Consider the following 17,374-nt stretch of genomic DNA (forward strand, 5'->3'; position numbering starts at 1 on the left):
GACGAATGGGACACGCACGACTGCTTACTCTCCTCTCCCCATCGGCCGCCGCGGCCGCCGACACATCCCAAAGGCCGTTTCTCGCAGCTGCAGGCTCTGGGGAAGATGTCTCACCAGGTTTGGGGGAAGATTGCGAAGAGCGGGAGGCGAGCTAAGGTGGCAGTGTGCACGGGTGGCCACAGGGTGGAGCCAGCGGCCCGCTGCGAGACTCTTTTTCGGCGCACAAGTTCTCCGGGCAGTGCCACAAACCGCCTAGGTCTTTTGATCCAGGAACTGGTTGTAGCCATTAATTAAACATAGAGCTTAAAAGAGTGTATTCGTGACCGTGAAAAGCTGAATGCAGTAGAATCTACTAACCGTGCCAGTTAGGAACAGAGAAATGGTTGATGAGCATATTTGCAGCCAAGTAAAAATGTGACCACGGATTTACAGTACCAGTACTTTTTTTTTTTTTTTTTGAAAAATTAACGAAAAATTCTTCTAAATTGCTCAAGAAAGTTAAGAACACCAATTTACTTCCTGTACATTCCTTTTACTTGGAGGTGTAATGTTGATCTGTTAGAGGTAAAAGAAGTTTCATCTCTCTTTTTGAAATCAGGCAGAATACGCAAGTGAGAAACACTGAATCATGGGTGAATGAGTTGTCAATTCCTTCCTTTCCTTTACTTGGAATACTAAAAATGCAGGGAGACTGCTCTTGGAAACCAGGTGATAATTCCTAGCATGCTTTTCATAGATCTTAAATACTCCATGTTAGCATTTATGCTTTTTTACAGTATTTCCAGCTTCTTGCCTTATGCTTTCTTTAGGATTTTACATCCTCTTTGTGGTTGAATGGAGCTAGATTAACTAGGTCTGACCAGTAAGGTGGAAGTGTTGTGTGTCACTTCTGGGCTGGAGAATTTAATTCCTGGTTTGGGATGCTCCATGCTCTCTCAGCTCTGACACAACTGCTGGCAGTGTTCCCCAAAGTGCCACCTTAACAGCCTTCTCATTTGCCTCTGGTGTAACATGAATGAATGATAAACCTCTGTTGGTTTAAGGTGCTGAGATTAAGGAGTTGCTTGTTACCTTAACAAACCCTGGCCTCCTCTTACACAGCCTAATTCATAGATGAATGGGTCAGGTGTAGAGCATGTTTGTTGCCTAGATAAGATGCGGTTATTAATATTTCTTAACACTCTTTACCTTGTTCTCAGGACTCTCCCTCAAGAGCCAGGCTGTTTTTGTTGTGGTGGTGGTTGTGTTTTTTTGTTTTAAATAATAATAAGACGCAAGGTCTTTAAACGAAAGTTGTCATAAATTCTGCTTTACCTGTCTTTACAATATACCAGGATTCAGAACATCTCAGCATGGGCCAGAATATTTATTTCTAATTCCTAGCGTTGCCCTTAATGCCCATAAATATGAGACACAAAAACTTACCTGTTTTGTCTCTGGTACACAGAAATTTTTTTATCCTCAGGGCAATAAATCATGATTAGTATGAGTAAGAGGTATGCCTTTCTTTTGCAGCCTGGGTGAAGGGTGAGTAGGTAGAAAAGCAAAACTGGGGGTGCCTGGGTGGTTCAGTGGGTTAAGCCTCTGCCTTCGGCTCAGGTCGTGATACTGGGGTCCTGGGATCGAGCCCCGCATCAGGCTCTCTGTTTGGCAGGGAGCCTGCTTCCCTTCCTCCCTCTGCCTGCCTCTCGGCCTACTTGTGATCTCTCTCTGTTAAATAAATAAATAAAATTAAAAAAAAAAAAGAAAGAAAAGCAAAACTGGCTTAAAAAACATTTACAGTGACTGTGTTCTTAGGCACACAGTATAGTGTTCTCTTTTAAAAATATGGACGTCTTTAGAAGTGTTATTGGGACAAATGGGTTTTATAAGACTCCAAAGACTTTATAAATTTTGCAGTGGCGTACAAAGCACTCAGACTGAATCCTGGGAGCAGATGTTGGATAGAGTTTGAGGCGCAAGATGTTTATTAAGGATGAACCCCTATAAAAGGAAGAGTGAAGAGGTAAGAGTGGGCAGTGGAAAAATCAGAGTGCAACGAAAGCCTGCTAGAGCCTTGACCATCCCGCTGAGGAGCTCTGGAGCAAATACTGCTCACAAGCATGGCCTGCTTTGGGCTGAAATGTCCTGTTCCGTTCAGGCAAGACATGCTGGGTACTCTGGGAAGGATATGACTTTGGAAGAGCTGTGGGGGGTCTCAGCAGATAACAGTTTGCCTTCTGCTGGGTTTTGCAATTCTTTCCCTTCTCTCCCTTTGGGCCACTTGCTCCCCACTTGGATCCAGTCATTTCTGTGTGTGTTTCCAGTACTGGATGGAATGAAAACAGTGAGCTCTTAGCTAGGTAGGGACAAGTGTCAGGGACAGGGAACCCAACCACTGTAGGGAAACTGGAGGGCTGGGCACCCACCTGGACAAAATATGAGGTGGTATACCAGGCCTTGACCAGACCGAGCACCAAGGCTGGGAGAACCAGCAGGTAGGCATCAATTTGGGGGACTCCCAACAACCTATTCCTGTCACAGCTACATGCCAGAAGTAACGGTAGACTGAAGTGCAAATTGTTCAAATGTTAGAGTAGGCAGTTAGGTTCTAACAGGATACCTGGAGGCCAGCAAAGAGGAAGTCATGGCTAGGATTGTGAATGTCAGAGGCCTGTCCCCACAGAGCCCGATGAGGGGCTCGATTTGAGGACCCTGAGATCACGACCTGAGCTGAAATTAACCATCTGAGCCCTGAGACCAGTATTATCTTGAAGTTAGTTAGTAATCATCCAGAAAATCAGAAGGGCAGAGTAAATCTCTGGAGGTAAGAGCTGGTGCTTCATGACATCACTACCCCTCTCCAGCTGAAGCCCCTTGCCCCTCTCCCTGCTAGGAGGTCTGGGTATAATTTATTAAGAAAGCCTCGGTTACATGGTCTTCCTGTGGGGTGGGGGAGTGGGACAGGCAAGCAGGACTCCTGGTATCTCTGGACACAGAGATGTTATGAGAAAGTCTCATAGGAAAGGGCAGAAGTCATACCCCCATCTGCCCTAGTCAGCATCTGCTGTGTTCTCTGCAAGCTGTGTGGATCTTCCCCGGCTTGTGTGCTGGAGAGAGAAGACACCAGATAACCACGTGGACTCCAGGAATGGGTGAGTGCTCCACCCATAGTCTCTGAGGAGCCGAAGGAAAGGAGCAAGTTTCCTTTCCTTCTTTTGGGTCTGCGTGCTTTTCTCGTCTCCCTGATCCATTCTCTCTTTATCTGCCTCCTTGTAACTCTCATCCTGTCTCTTTCTCTGTCTTAATCTCTTGTACATAGGCACACACTTACCTTTTCACCCTGTCCCTAAAAATAATAATATTGTTCAAGCTACCTAGTAGGATAATCAGGTTAGACTGGACTTCCAAGTTTTTAAAGATTTCTTTAAAGTAGGTCCCACTTCAAATCATCCCTGATGACCCATTTTCCAAGTTTATCTCCGCTTAAGTCAGCTCATTGTTTATTTTATTTCAGAGTTAATCAGATGTCATGAGAGTCACAGTTTTGAGGTCTTTAAACTTTGGAATGGTTGCACCCCAGTGCTTGCACAGAGAAGAAGGGGAGGGACTGTCTGGGTCCATGGGCACCGGCTGGGCCACTGCTACGGCCCTCCTTCCAGGGGCTTCTGGTATGTCCTTTCTTGCAGTGCTCTTGTTCATGACATTATGGCTCTTCTAAATACCTCTCTTCTTGAAGGCAGGAATTTACTCTTTTCTTTTGACCGGAGTCCAAAGAGACTTCTAAATTGTACTTTTTCTTTCTTTCCAGTTCCTTACATATAATCACACAGAAAATGGTGTCCACCAAAAACAGTATTCCCACTGCCAGATAGAAAAGAACGTGAAACCAAACAGGAGGTTGTGTCTGGAGACCTGAAAAAGTGACAAGGGGAAGAAATGCTAGTTAGAATGCAAAGTGATCTGGCTGAGTTATGTCTGGGAAGGAAGCCTGGCTGACACCTGGTATGCCAGTCCCCAGCAGAGACACAGGTAATTTCAGGGGCCAGGAAGGTGCTGCACCTGGGCTATGTGGTGTACAGTCCAGGGGCAAGCTCCTCATAAGAGCCTAACTGCCAGGGCCCTCAGTGGACTTACTTCCTAGTTTTGGACATAAAGTCTATTTCTCTGCCATTTAATACTTGAAATGAATTTGGGTTGAAGATCAATTTTTCCCAGAGTCTTTGTTTTAGAGCTCAGTCTCCCTACCTCAGCCAGACAGATACTTGGGCAAGTATTTATGTGCAATCCACAAACTTCCTACCTCACCAGTCTACCATGTGAGCTCCTGGAAATAAGAACTGTACCCCCAGTGTCTTCATATCCCCACACCAATGACAATACACAAGAAGAATTCAATATATTGATTAGATTTGGGGAGTGGGGGGTAAAGTGAGGGGGAAAGAAAGAGAAGAGAAAATAGAAAATGAAGAAGGAAGGAAATAAAGGGGGAAAGGAAAGGGAATTTAATGAAGTTCATGAGAATAGCGAAGGTACAAATCAAAAGTGGAAAGGCCTGTTCATGGGTTTTTCCTGGCTGGGCGATGAAATCCCCTTAAACAGACCTCAGCCCTGAAGGAAGAAAGGGAGCATCTTCTCCATGTGCCTCCTCCTGTCAGTTCCCCTCATTCTCACCAAGCACCTGAAGCTCCAACTCAGGGCTGTGCTTGACCACGCTGCCATCTTCCGTGGTAGCCTCACACCAGTATAAGCCCGAATCTTCTCTCGTAGCAGTTAGTATCTGGTATTCAGAGGCTGTGTTCCTGCTCAGCAGGGTCTTGCTGCCCATGTAGAAGGAGAAATAAAGCTGCAAACCAGGTCTCTGTAGGAGCAACTTTGTTTCACAGCTCAGGTTGACCAGATGCCCCTCCAGGATGGGTGATGACAAAGATGCTTTTAGCACTGGGGCTGGAAATAGCTCTAAAGAAAAAGTTGATGGGGACAGGGTTGCCTGCTTCAGTGTTAAGGTGTTGTTGTTTTAATTTTTATTTATTTATTTTTTAAGATTTTATTTATTTATTTGACAGAGATCACAGGTAGGCAGAAAGACAGGCAGAGAGGAGGAAGCAGGCTCCCCGCCAAGCAGAGAGCCCGATGTGGGGCTTAATCCCAGGACCCTGAAATCATGACCTGAGCTGAAGGCAGAGGCTTTAACCCACTGAGCCACGCAGGTGCCCTGTTGTTGTTGTTTTTTAATAGGAGATATACCCACTTCCTCCTTGGGAAACCTGCACCTAGAAAATGCATCCGTAAGACAACTTTTCCCACTTCTAGCAGAGAGGCATTCCACATAGAAACCCTTATAATGGCCAGCTTCCTCATTTCCTGCTGTGGCCCTCCACACTGTCCAGGCTTCCCTGAATAGCCATATTATTATGTGACCATGCCTTTTGGTAGTGGTCCACCAGTAGTGGACACTGATCTACCCACTAGCCAGGTCACTGACTCATTATTTGTGTTACTACTTCAAAAGATAATCTGGGACAATCCTCTCTTTCCCATTAGGAATGATGAATTCTTTTTCAGACAGAAAAAAATTGCTGTAGTTAGTGAGTACTTAGATGAAAGAACCACAGTCTGGCCCACATGCAAGCTGGAACAGAGGAAGCTGCTTTAGTTAGCAGACATTCAGAAGTAGAACTAGAGAAGCCACATTGCCTCTCAGAAAGTATAACCAAGTCCTAATGTCTTCATGGCTTCTGTTTCTATGGAGCCTTTTTTTTTTTTTTTAAAGATTTTATTTATTTATTTGACAGAGAGAAATTACAAGTACACTGAGAGGCAGGCAGAGAGAGAGAGAGAGAAGGAAGCAGGCTCCCTGCTGAGCAAAGAGCCCAATGCGGGACTCAATCCCAGGACCCTGAGCTCATGACCTGAGCTGAAGGCAGAGGCTTAACCCACTGAGCCATTCAGGCACCCCCCATTGAGTTCTTTTCTAATAGCTCTCCTACCTCCCATGAGTGAATCTCTATTCCTTGCAACTAAAATAAAATTGATGAAATAGATCCTCACTATGCCCTGGCCTTCATGTTAGCTCCTGGGATTACTGAGGAGGTATTGTGGTTTATTGGAAAGAGGAACAGACTGAGGCCCAGATGACCTCAGTTCCAGTCCCAGCCTAGCCACTGGTCATTGCATGGCCTTCCATGAAACAGTGACTTCCCCGGGAACTTAAGTCTCTTCACTTGCAAACTTAAGTGATGATTTATGATGGTCCTTAAAACTACAGCTTTGTGACTATTCAGATACATACCTTTTACAGTGATATTTACTCCTGCTGATTCAAAGCGTTGCTTTCCCATGGCTGAGCAGCGATAGATGCCATTGTGACTCAGGTTGGTTTTCAGAATGGTGAATTCAGAATTCCCAGTAGAAAATTTAAAGACCTTGCCATTTTGGTAGAAAAGCACATTGTATATCGTCTTATTCTTCCATCCATGACACCTCAAGGTCAGAGGTTCCCCTTCCGTGACAACTCTGCTAGAGACCTGGAGTAGTAGCCAATCTGGAAATTGTAGACCCAAAATGCGTCTATATAGTAGCAGAGGTAGAAGGAGGCTAGAACTGGGCCCTAGGGGGGTTTCTTATCTTTTTTTTTCTTTATAACATTTGAACCTCAGAGCTCTGCTGAGTTTGAGGTCTGTTGCCCATCCCTCAATTATCTTTAGCTCTACTGGGAAGAAAAGTAGTCTTTACTACTTTTATTTTTATTTTATTTTTAAATTTTTTTACTTTTACTACTTTACTGCACACAGCCCCTTTTTATCTTCGGTTTCTATTTCAGAAGTTGGTTGGGATAAGAATAATTTACTGTATGTGGTAGGCAGTACTCTAAGATGACACCCCCCCCCCTCGTGAATCACACCCTTGCATAATCCCCATGTGTGGAACCGGAGACTTGCTTCTAATCAACAGGATATGACAAAGGGTATGGGATGTCTCTGTCATGATGATGTTGCATTATATGACTCTGTCTTAGCTGACTGGCCTGAGAGCCTCCCACTGGCCTTGAAGAAGTGAGCTACTCTGCTGGGAGGGGCCAAATGGCAGGGGCCTACCTCCAGGAGTCAAGACTGGCCTCCAGCTCACAGCCAGCAAAAAGTCTAGGACCTCAGGCCAACTACATAAGGAAGTGAATTCTCAAGTCTACCAATGACCACGTGCGCTTGGAAGAACTATAGGAAGGAAGCTGTCATACCCTGATTGCGCCCCCTTCGGAGCACCCGGTGAAGCTGTGCAGAGACTCCTGACTCATGGAAAGACAACAAATGTTGTTTTAAGCTGTTGTGTTTGTGATAATTTGTTACACAGCAATAGAAGAAATGAATACACTCCAACTCTTAAGTTGTTAATGGGATCCCACATACTAAAACAAACACAGAGAATAGCAAACATGTCCAGATGATACATACTTCTAATATACTTCTAAACTGACAGGATACACGTATGTGCAGATAAGTGATCTAGTTGGTAAAAACGAGCTCCAAGTCCAAGGGGCCCTCCCTTTAGGTGTACACCTCTACACATAACAAAAATGCTTCCTTTCTCTTTCCCTGGGGCAGTGGGTTTGGCTAAATGAGGACCAGTATCTTAAATGACAAAAGAAGAGAAGGGACAGTAGTGCTTTTTCCTCCCTCCAGAACTTACCTAAGAATGGAAGGCAGGTATTCCAGTACTAGATGGAGCATGATTTTTATAGTTTCGGATGCTGCCATAGTGTTTCTAAATATAATGAATACTCTTCTCTCCCTTATTCCCATTTGCAACCAAGAGGTGCTCTACCAATAGACTATACTACCCAAACACAGACACCTTTGCTTTATACATCTACAAACACAGTGGTCGATTTTAACACCCCTCCATCCGAAACGGTCAAAAATACTAGTGATGATATATGAAATATTTGAATGACACAATTAATAGAGTTGGTTTTGTGGATTTATATAGAATGCTTAGCTTAGAGAAGATTCATACCTTCCCAACATACGTGCAACAGTTACAAATAGTACATACTAGGCCACAAGGAAATACTAAATACTAAAGAACTGATAACATTTAACAAATTCTTACCAAAATGCCATAAAATTAGAAATCAGTAACAAAAGGCCACCTTCCTAAAACACTTCTAAATAATTCACGAGGAAAGAAAAATACATACATACTAATGAAAATTAAAAATATTTAGCCTTAAGTGGCAATAGGAGTATTATACATCAAAATTCATAGGATGCAGCTTTTAGCAGACATTACTGGTTTCCTACTCAAAAGCCATTCTCCACCTTCATCACCTTGGAGCAGGAGGGGAATGCTCACTAAGCCATATGATTAAGACTTAGGTCCTCAAGCTGTATTTTTGTGGTCTCAGCACACACACACTTAATTGAAGTAACAGAGCTATTGTAACTGCAGTCGAATCCTCCACTGCTGGTTAACAATGGTGAAACTTTTTTTTTTTTTTTTTGTTAGGATTTTACTTCTTTGACAGTGCAAGCACAAGCAGGGGGAGTGGCAAGCAGAGGGAGAGGGAGAAACAGGCTCCACCAGGGAGAGAGAGCCTGACTTGGGGCTCAATTCCAGGACCTGGAGAGCATGACCTGAGCTAAAGGCAGACATTTAAATAACTGAGTCACCCAGGCGCCCCTATGGCAAAACATTTTTAAATAAGGGCATAGAGAGCACCAACCCCAAAACCTGATGTATTATACTACTGTAAATGTAAGTACTTCTTTCACTGAAAAAAGAAAACAGCATAGATAGCAAAAAGACAAGCCACAGAGTGGAAGAGATTTGCAACACTTGAAAAAGGACTAATTTCTGAAATATAGAGCCCCTACAAGTCCATAAGTAAAGACAATAAAGAAAAACTGGCAAAAAACCTAGACAGGTACTTTACAAAAGAGGATATCGAAATAGGTAAGAAGTCTGTAAAATGCTTAATGTAAGGAGTCTTCAGGAAAATGTAAATTAAAACTATGTGATAACTATTGCACATGCACCAGAATGGCTAAACTAAAAAATGCAGAAACTAGTGGTTTGTATGACAGTCTATAACTGTTAAAAAAAAACTGTATGACAGTCTATAACTGGTTAAATAAATAAATAAATAAACCCATGGAGTGTTGATGAGGATGAAGAGGAACCAGAACTCTCAAACTCCACTGGTGGGAGTGTAATATGGAATAACTGCACTTTTAAGAACTAAAGCTGAACAAATAAGCACATTTTGTGACCCAGCAATTCCACTCCTAGGCATATTCCAGCACATATCTATACATATGTACAGCAAAAAAATGTATAAAAATGTTCACAGTGAATACATTATATGTTTATAAAAAATTAAAAAAAAATGTCAACAGGGACGCCTGGGTGGCTCAGTTGGCTAAACAGCTGCCTTTGGCTTAGGTCATGATCCCAGCGTCCTGGGATCGAGTCCCACATCAGGCTCCTTGCTCAGCAGGGAGCCTGCTTCTCCCTCTGCCTCTGCCTGCCACTCTGTCTGCCTGTGCTCGCTCTCTGACAAATAAATATTTTTTTTAAAAAATGTCCACAGTGGGGGCACCTGACCGGCTCAGCTGGTAGAGTGTGTGACTCGATCCTGGGGTTGTGAGTTTGAGCCCCATCTTGGGTATAGAGATTACTTAAAAAAATAAAATCTTTAAAAAAAAAAAAAAAAGTTCACAGTGGTACTATTTAGAAGAGGCCCCAGACAGAGGGGCCCCTGGGTGGCTCAGTTGGTTAAGCATCTGACTCTTGATTTTGGCTCAGGTTGTGATCTCACTGTCCTGAGATGGAACCCCAGGACAGTGTGGAGTCTGCTTGAGATTCTCTGTCCCTCATGTTCTCCCCTTGCTCTTGAAAGACCCCTCTCCTAGAAAGACCCCTCCCCTAGTAGATAGATAGGATAACTAACTGCTTGTTTGCTTTTCTGTAAACCGCTGGCTTTTAGGTATGAAATTAGGTTATCAATTGTGTGATTAATTGCTTATTAATTGCTCTTTTACCTTTCTTGGAGCCAACCCGCAAACTCCAAGTATGCCTTTTTCAAAAGTTCAAACTGTCCACCAATCAGTTGCGCCCCACCCAAAACTTGTTTGTACCTTCCTATAAAAGACCCTGCTTCACTCCGGTCGGTGTGCTCGGTTAGCTGGAGCTGCCGACCACCCGCCGGTACCTGCGTGACAATAAACCTCTTGCTGTTTGCATCCAGTGGCAGTGTTGGATTCTTGGGTAAGGGGATCTGCGGGTCTTTCACTCTCAAATAATCTATTTTTAAAATATAAAATATTGGGACACCTGGGTGGCTCAGTGGGTTAAGCCACTGCCTTCGGCTCTGGTCATGATCCCAAAGTCCTGGGATCGAGTCCCACATGGGCTCCTTGCTCGGCAGGGAGCCTGCTTCTCTCTCTGCCTCTGCCAGGCTCTCTGCCTGCTTGTGTGCTCTCTCTCTCCCTCTCTCTGACAAATAAATAAATGAAATATTTTTTTTAAAAAGTAAAAATATAAAATATATTTTCAATACATCATCATGCTGGGGCTTCTGGAGTCTGTACAGAAGTAAAGAAAATGGCCTCTTCCCACCCCTGCTTCATTTTCTGTTACTTGAACCATGAAACACTTTGCTTCTGCTTGAACTACACAAAATTCTTTAAAAAAAAATTTTTTTTTTTATTTACTTGACAGAGAGAGGTCACAAGTAGGCAGAGGACGGCAGAGAGAGAGGAGGAAGCAGGCTTCCCACTAAGCAAAGAGCCTGATGCAGGGCTCGATCCCAGGACCCTGGGACTATGACCTGAGCCAAAGGCAGAGGCTTTAACCCACTGAGCCACCCAGGCACCCCAAACTACACAAAATTCTCAAAACAGTTCTGTCTGGGGGGGGCAGTCAAGCCTCTGCCTTCAGCTCAAGTCAAGATCCTGGGGTCCTGATATTACTCCGGGGTCTAAGTTCCCTGCTCAATGGGGAGGCTCCTTCTCGGTCTCCCTCTGTTCATGCCTGCATATTCTCCCTCTCTCAAATAAATTAAAAAAAAAAAAAAAAAAGTTCTGACAGCTCCCCTTACATCTGTAGCCTAGGATCTGATTCCCAGAAATCTAAGAGACTCATGAGGAGCGCCTAGCATTTCCTCTGATAGTCTCATATTTCCTTGGCTAAAACACATTACCTCCAAAAGCAATCTAGTCCTTACAAATTTAATTCTGCCTCCAGCATGGATTAACTTTTACATAATCAATTACAATGAAGCTTTAACTTACTACTTTTGAATAACTAAAGAGCACATTTGAGTGATATGTACTGAATAATGGAATATTTTACCCTAAAAAGTACTGCAGTTTCCATTTCTTGACAAATAGAAACCTTTTACAGATTTAAGTGGATAGTGGGGTTTCTTTCCCCTTGTATTCATCAGTTTAAAATGCTTCATCTCACAGTAATTTCATGTCCAGAATATTATCTTACAGTTATATTATGAAATGTGCCCCAGCCTATACATAGAGATGTCTATTTCTATTGCTTGTAAACACAAAAAACTGGAAATACACTTCAAGTTTACTAATAGGGAGAATGATTAAATCAGTTAAAGCACAGCAATAAGGCAGATATTTGAAAGTGCACGGTAGATGTCTATTTAAACAGACCTTCAAGGTATTTTAAGTGATAAAAGCAAGGTATAGAAGAGTATACAGAGTATGCTACCAACCACTTTTTTAAAAAGTTCATATACGTATTAGGAGTTTTACTTCTACGACAGGTGACCGTGGGACTAGGGCTTTGGGGTGGAAGAGAGACGTCATTGTTCATCACTGTATGCTTCTCTGAATTATTTACTATGTGCAGGCATAAAATTTTTCAACGAAATTAGGTCATTTTAATTTTTTAAAAAAGATCTTATATCGGGGCGCCTGGGTGGCTCAGTGGGTTAAAGCCTCTGCCTTCAGGTCAGGTCATTATCCCAGGGTCCTGGGATCAAGCCCCACGTTGGGCTGTCTGCTCCGCAGGGTGCCTGCTTCCTCCTCTCTGCCTCTCTGCCTACTTGTGATCTCTGTCAAATAAATAAATAAAATCTTTTAAAAATAAAAAAGATCTTATTTATTTGAGAGAGAGCATGAGCAGGCAGAGGGAGAGAGAGAAGCAGGCTCCCCACTGAGCAGGGAGCCTGATGCCTGGCTCGATTCTAGGACCCTGAAATCATGACCTGAGCTAAAGGCAGACACTTACCCAACTAAGCCACACAGGTGCCCCAAAATTAGATCATTCTAAATAATAAAATCTTGGGTCTGAGTTTTATACTGGATAACCCTGCTCACAGCTGTCACAGTTGGGGTACTGTTGGGGCAGTTAAAGGACCCTAATGTGATATCCTGAGTATCTTGACTTAATTTCATCTAGTAGGCACATAGAGCTGAGACTCATACTCCAATAAATGAAAACACATATCTGGCATGCAAAAAGGAGAAAACACAAGGAACACCTTGTGATTTCCAACTCTCCTACTCCATGCCATACTTACCCCTGTGGACTTCCAGCTGTACTGGGTCACTTGGCACTGAAAGACCTGTCTGGCACCTGTATTCACCATTGTCATTGACACTGGCAGCAGCAATTCTGTGTCTGGGGGTCAAGGTGTGAATGGCTGTGCCATTGAGAAACCACTGTGTAGAGATGTCCCCAGGTAAATGGGGTCCCTCACACCATAAGTTTACATTTTCCTCTTGGAACACACTGACCCATGGAGGTTGCAAGGTGATCACTGCCTTTGAGGGGTCTGGGGATTTAAAAAAAAAAAAAAAAAAAAGACCAAATGGAATAAAAGGATGGTCTGAGCAATTGGTAAAGTTTTCTGGGCAGCACAAAGGTAAAAATATATATTTAGATGAGACAGAAAAATAAGCAAATGGGAACCTACAAAAACTAGATACTGAGAGTATCCAGACCCCGTGCAGAGAGCTCTGTTCATGTCAACTGGAGCCAGTTGTCTTGCCCCCTGTGCAATATTTTCCCTAAGGGTTAAACTCAGGCTTTAATTAGCATCTGCACTGGAAACCAATTATCAAACTCTCACTTTGAAACCTTCAGTACTGCTTGATTCTGTCTGAGGAGAAAAAAAGTACTTGGCTTTCTTCTCAAGGAATGTTACAAAACCCCCAGAGCTACATCTATGGTTTTGCAACCCTGGCCTTTTCCTGCTATTATATACACGTAGGCATTTAGTTCTGAAGTTGGGGCTTTTTCAGGAAATCTTAGAGAGAAACCTTAAAAACCAGGATTTTATCAAAATCATGCTCTGAATATAAGGGACTTTACATAATTTCTAAATCCTTCTTGTTCTATCCTTTCCCCATATTCTCTTGTTCAGGATAACAAAACTCACTCTTTAGAACCGGAACATGGCAGAGGAAGAGAAACTAAGTTAAAGATTACTCACCCGCTGAGATCTGAGCACCAGCTGGCACTGTAAGAGACCGAAGAACAGAGGCATAAGTTGGTCAGTGGGAGATGACAAGGAAAGGAATCGAGGAGACAAAACTAATGTAGACATAGAGGGACCAGCTTAGGTCTCTTGATTCTCTCTCTACCTAGCTCTCTCCAAATCAGGTACTAGTGGTATGTATAGTCTGTAGATGGTTATTGATACGGCTTTATTTTGATATGATGCTTCCAGGCTAAATGTTACTACCAAGTCTCTCTTCCCGTGCTTTTGGTATAATGAGCATGAATAAACCATGGAAGCACAGATCCAGTTGTCCCCATTTTCATGAGTTCTAGCCTAGGATACCAAAGGAAGACAAAAGGTCTTGAGTCCCCATTGCCAAAGCCAGTTCCCCTCTAGCTACCCCCTTCTAAGCCCAACTTACCCCAAAGGAGCAGAGCTGTCAAGAGCCACATGTTACCTCCAAGCTGATCGGAGTAGTGAAGTCTGAAACGTGCAAGATATTGAAGAGTTTCTGCTGGAGGCTCTGGAGTTGAAATTAGAAAAGAGGAAGGAAATTGCCTCTTCTAACCACTACCATCACGCTCCTTTTTTGGGAAATACATCCTTAATTCTTGCAGTATTCTCTCCCCATTCTCTAACTACTTAGCCTCTCTTCCCCAGTTTGAAACTCTGGGTTTGAGGTTTATGAAACTCTCAGAATTCAAAGGAAAGACAAGTTTTTATTGATATTCTAACTGTATTTTCCCTTTACTAATTCTGTTTCTTGGGGCTAAAATATGGCAAATCCTCGTTTCTAAAAGTGGTTCAAAGCCTGGCCAATGCCTCTAAAACTTTATCATTTGAATCCAGATTATTCTATATCAACCTCTACATGACAAGGGAGGAATAACTCATTTATAAGAGTTCCTCTACTACAATGAGATCTCTATTCCTCTGGGAGTGCATACAGGATCAATGTCCCATTTTGGTTTTTTGTTTTTTTTTTAAGCCACCTCCCTGGATGATATTATGAATTTGAAGTGTTTACCTTGGCTACATCTAAGGAAATTAACTGTTCAAAGTAAATGCTATAGAGAAGAAAAATTACTTACATATGAGTGGAAATATCCCTAAGATGGACTGTCTCTTCATGGACATGCCAGATATATCTAATGTTTTACTGTTACAACCAGCCCTGCAAGTCTTTTTTTTTTTTTTTTAATTTTTATTTTTTTATTTTTTTTTTAAGATTTTATTTATTTATTTGACAGAGAAATCACAAGTAGATGGAGAGGCAGACAGAGAGAGAGAGAGAGAGGGAAGCAGGCTCCCCGCTGAGCAGAGAGCCCGATGCGGGACTCGATCCCAGGACTCTGAGATCATGACCTGAGCCGAAGGCAGCGGCTTAACCCACTGAGCCACCCAGGCGCCCCCAGCCCTGCAAGTCTTGTACTTAAAAGATTTAAGCACTCAACTTACTATCTCCATAGGACACATTCCTAGAACGAATGTTGCTCAGTCTAAGGAAAGGTATGTTTTTTTTCCTTCAGGTAAATGTTGTCAGATTGTCTGTTGTCATTATCATCATCATTGCATATATTTGTAGAGTGCTTATTTTATGCCAAGCAAATATGCTTGGTATGTCTCTTTTCATTTAACCCTCATAATAAACTATGAGTAGACAGACACTCTTGTTGTCTCCATTTTGTAAATGAGGAAACTAGACAAAGTATGAAAGGAATTTAGTAATTTGCCCAAGGTTGTAAAAAGTAGAAGCCAGGTTTAAACAGGCAGTATGATTTCCTTCACTTTCTCACCAAGAAAGTGTAACATTACCCAGCCCATCCCTCACAATTCCTTTGTAGGAAAATAGTTGCTTCTTTGAAAAATGAGCGAATGATCAGGAAACATGGGGAAATGAATATTGCTGTGGAAGAGGAGTGAAAGACATCCATAATCTGGAAGGATGAAATACTTTTTTTCCTAACAAGTATCTGTAGATCTGTAGTTTCTAAATGGAGCAAACACTGTTAACTAAGGCAAATAGACAAATCTCCAGTATTTAATGATCAATGAAAATCATGATGCCCAGAAGAGCCACAGGAGAATTTACATCTATATATGACAGTTATATTTCCATATACTGATTTTTTTATAAGATCATCATATTCATAAGCTTCATACTTTTAAAATCACTTCACAAATACACTTTTCTCAAAGGGAGATGCCAAGTATTATTTGCCTATTTTAACTAAAAATTTTCTCTTCTTTACTACAGAAAACAATTTGTGAACAATTATTTTGTATATTTTTTAAGGTAAAATAATTTAAATCTCATACAGAATTGACCAAAAATTTATTTTTACACTCTTTACAAGTAAAAAGCAGTCAATAATACTTTATTCTCTACTTAATTCCTTCTTTAACAACCATATTTTTAGGAATTATTGAAACCTATCAACAAAGTTTTAAGTACTTGCATATAATTGTCTATAGCACAATTTTGCTTAATATGTTTTGTATACTGTTGTATATCTCTTGAATAGCTATAATAATACTACCTTTATATATTCACTAATGCTGGAAGTGTTTTTCAAGAGATTCAGTAAACTTTATCTGATGTTTTTCTTCAACAGCCACTCATGAAAAGTTCCTGATTGGTTCAACTTCAAGTTTCCATTAGAAATTCAATGACTTTTTTATCCTTATTCTTACTACTTGATCTATCAATCCTTTCAACATTTCATTGCAAGAGAAAGGACCCCTTTTATGACAACATAAAAAAATTTCCAAGAACTTTACTACTGGTGACACAATTCTGACCCTCAATATTCTGATGAATAATGATGAAAATAATAGTGATTTTTTTTTCATAGTGACCTATGAGGGAGGAAGACTAGACTATAGGTAAGGAACTTCACTACAAGTGAAATTGGCAGTTTGAAGAGCATTTCATAATGCAATACTACTTCAGCTAGAAGCTTCTACTCTAATGATTCAGCTAATGCTTCTGCCTACAGTTCCTCCAGCGGAGTCCAAATAATAAGTAACCTTCACTTTGTGATCAAAGTTTGTGGGAGTCAAACCAGTTTTTCTGAACTTTGAAAAGTTCTCAGCTCACAGAACTACTAGGGGTGGGTTAGTGTGAATTGATGGACTCTAAGATTTTGCGATAGGAGAGTTATTTGAATGAAAATATTGTACTTTTTAGAAATCAGAAGCAGCACATACGGTAGTCTTAATCCTTAAAACTTTCCACACAATAACTTTGTTTCTTAGGGTTTTATCCTGTCTATTTGGATGAGGTTGACCCTTATCACAGTCTCCAACTTGTTTTTGCCACCACAATTAGTTTCTCTTCCTCCAATAGCTTCCAGGCTGAATCTCAACAAAAAGTAAAAACAAAACTTACTGGAAAGGCAGGGTAATAAAGCAGACGAATCCATCTAAACAAGGCTGGAACTCTCCAACATTTTACCTAAATGAGGATATCTTGCTATTACCTATCTCAATTTTGTGCATGAGACATAAAGCTAAAAGAGGTCAAGCACCTTGCTCATAGAAAGTTAATAAATAGTGCAGTGAGTGAGTGCACAGCTCCAAGTCTGGTTTTGTGCAGTAGTGATATAATAATGGTAAGATTTAGCAAAAACAGAATTATTGTTAATTGACCCCAAGTATGCTTACCTCTGTACTGTAACTCAGAAATATTTTCTGAGGGAATTGGCAGCTTTATCCTATGGAAAAGAAGTCAAAGCCAGATGCCCTCTGGGGAAAATGAATTCTTTGCTGTAGAATTGTGCTAGAGATAAAGCATTTGTATCTCCTGGCAGCTGGTTAGTGTAAATAATGGAATGGTCTCCAGTATTGGTAACTGCAGACTGTGGCTAAGAATTCTGTTTTTATCTATGGTCTGGCCATTGTCCCATTTGCATATTCAGTCCT

General features: G+C 41.7%; 1 protein-coding gene across 1 annotated transcript; it reads right to left on the reverse strand.

Moving 5' to 3' along the window:
• Positions 1 to 3,465: 3,465 nt before the first annotated feature.
• Positions 3,466 to 16,890, reverse strand: FCGR1A (Fc gamma receptor Ia). Its single transcript, XM_045083142.1, has 7 exons — positions 16,842 to 16,890; positions 13,872 to 13,973; positions 13,442 to 13,468; positions 12,527 to 12,781; positions 6,272 to 6,523; positions 4,654 to 4,938; positions 3,466 to 3,894 (listed from the first exon to the last, which is right to left on the reverse strand). The coding sequence occupies exons 1-7, from the start codon at positions 16,873 to 16,875 to the stop codon at positions 3,686 to 3,688; spliced, it is 1,164 nt and encodes a 387-aa protein (XP_044939077.1). The 5' UTR covers positions 16,876 to 16,890; the 3' UTR covers positions 3,466 to 3,685.
• Positions 16,891 to 17,374: the final 484 nt, after the last annotated feature.

This window comes from Mustela putorius, unplaced genomic scaffold (assembly GCF_011764305.1).
Source record: "Mustela putorius furo isolate JIRA1106 unplaced genomic scaffold, ASM1176430v1.1 tig00000695_pilon_pilon_pilon, whole genome shotgun sequence".
In the NCBI taxonomy this organism is placed as follows: domain Eukaryota; kingdom Metazoa; phylum Chordata; class Mammalia; order Carnivora; family Mustelidae; genus Mustela; species Mustela putorius.

Bases quoted from the DNA above. Each gene is read 5' to 3' on its own strand.
- FCGR1A (XM_045083142.1), bottom strand. From the start codon at position 16,875: ATGGATTCGTCTGCTTTATTACCCTGCCTTTCCA. The intron at 6,524-12,526 runs GTAAGTATGGCA...TACAATTTCCAG, and splicing joins ACAGCTGGAAGTCCACAGGG to ATTGGCTACTACTCCAGGTC. The intron at 3,895-4,653 runs GTGAGAATGAGG...TCACTTTTTCAG, and splicing joins GTTGGAGCTTCAGGTGCTTG to GTCTCCAGACACAACCTCCT.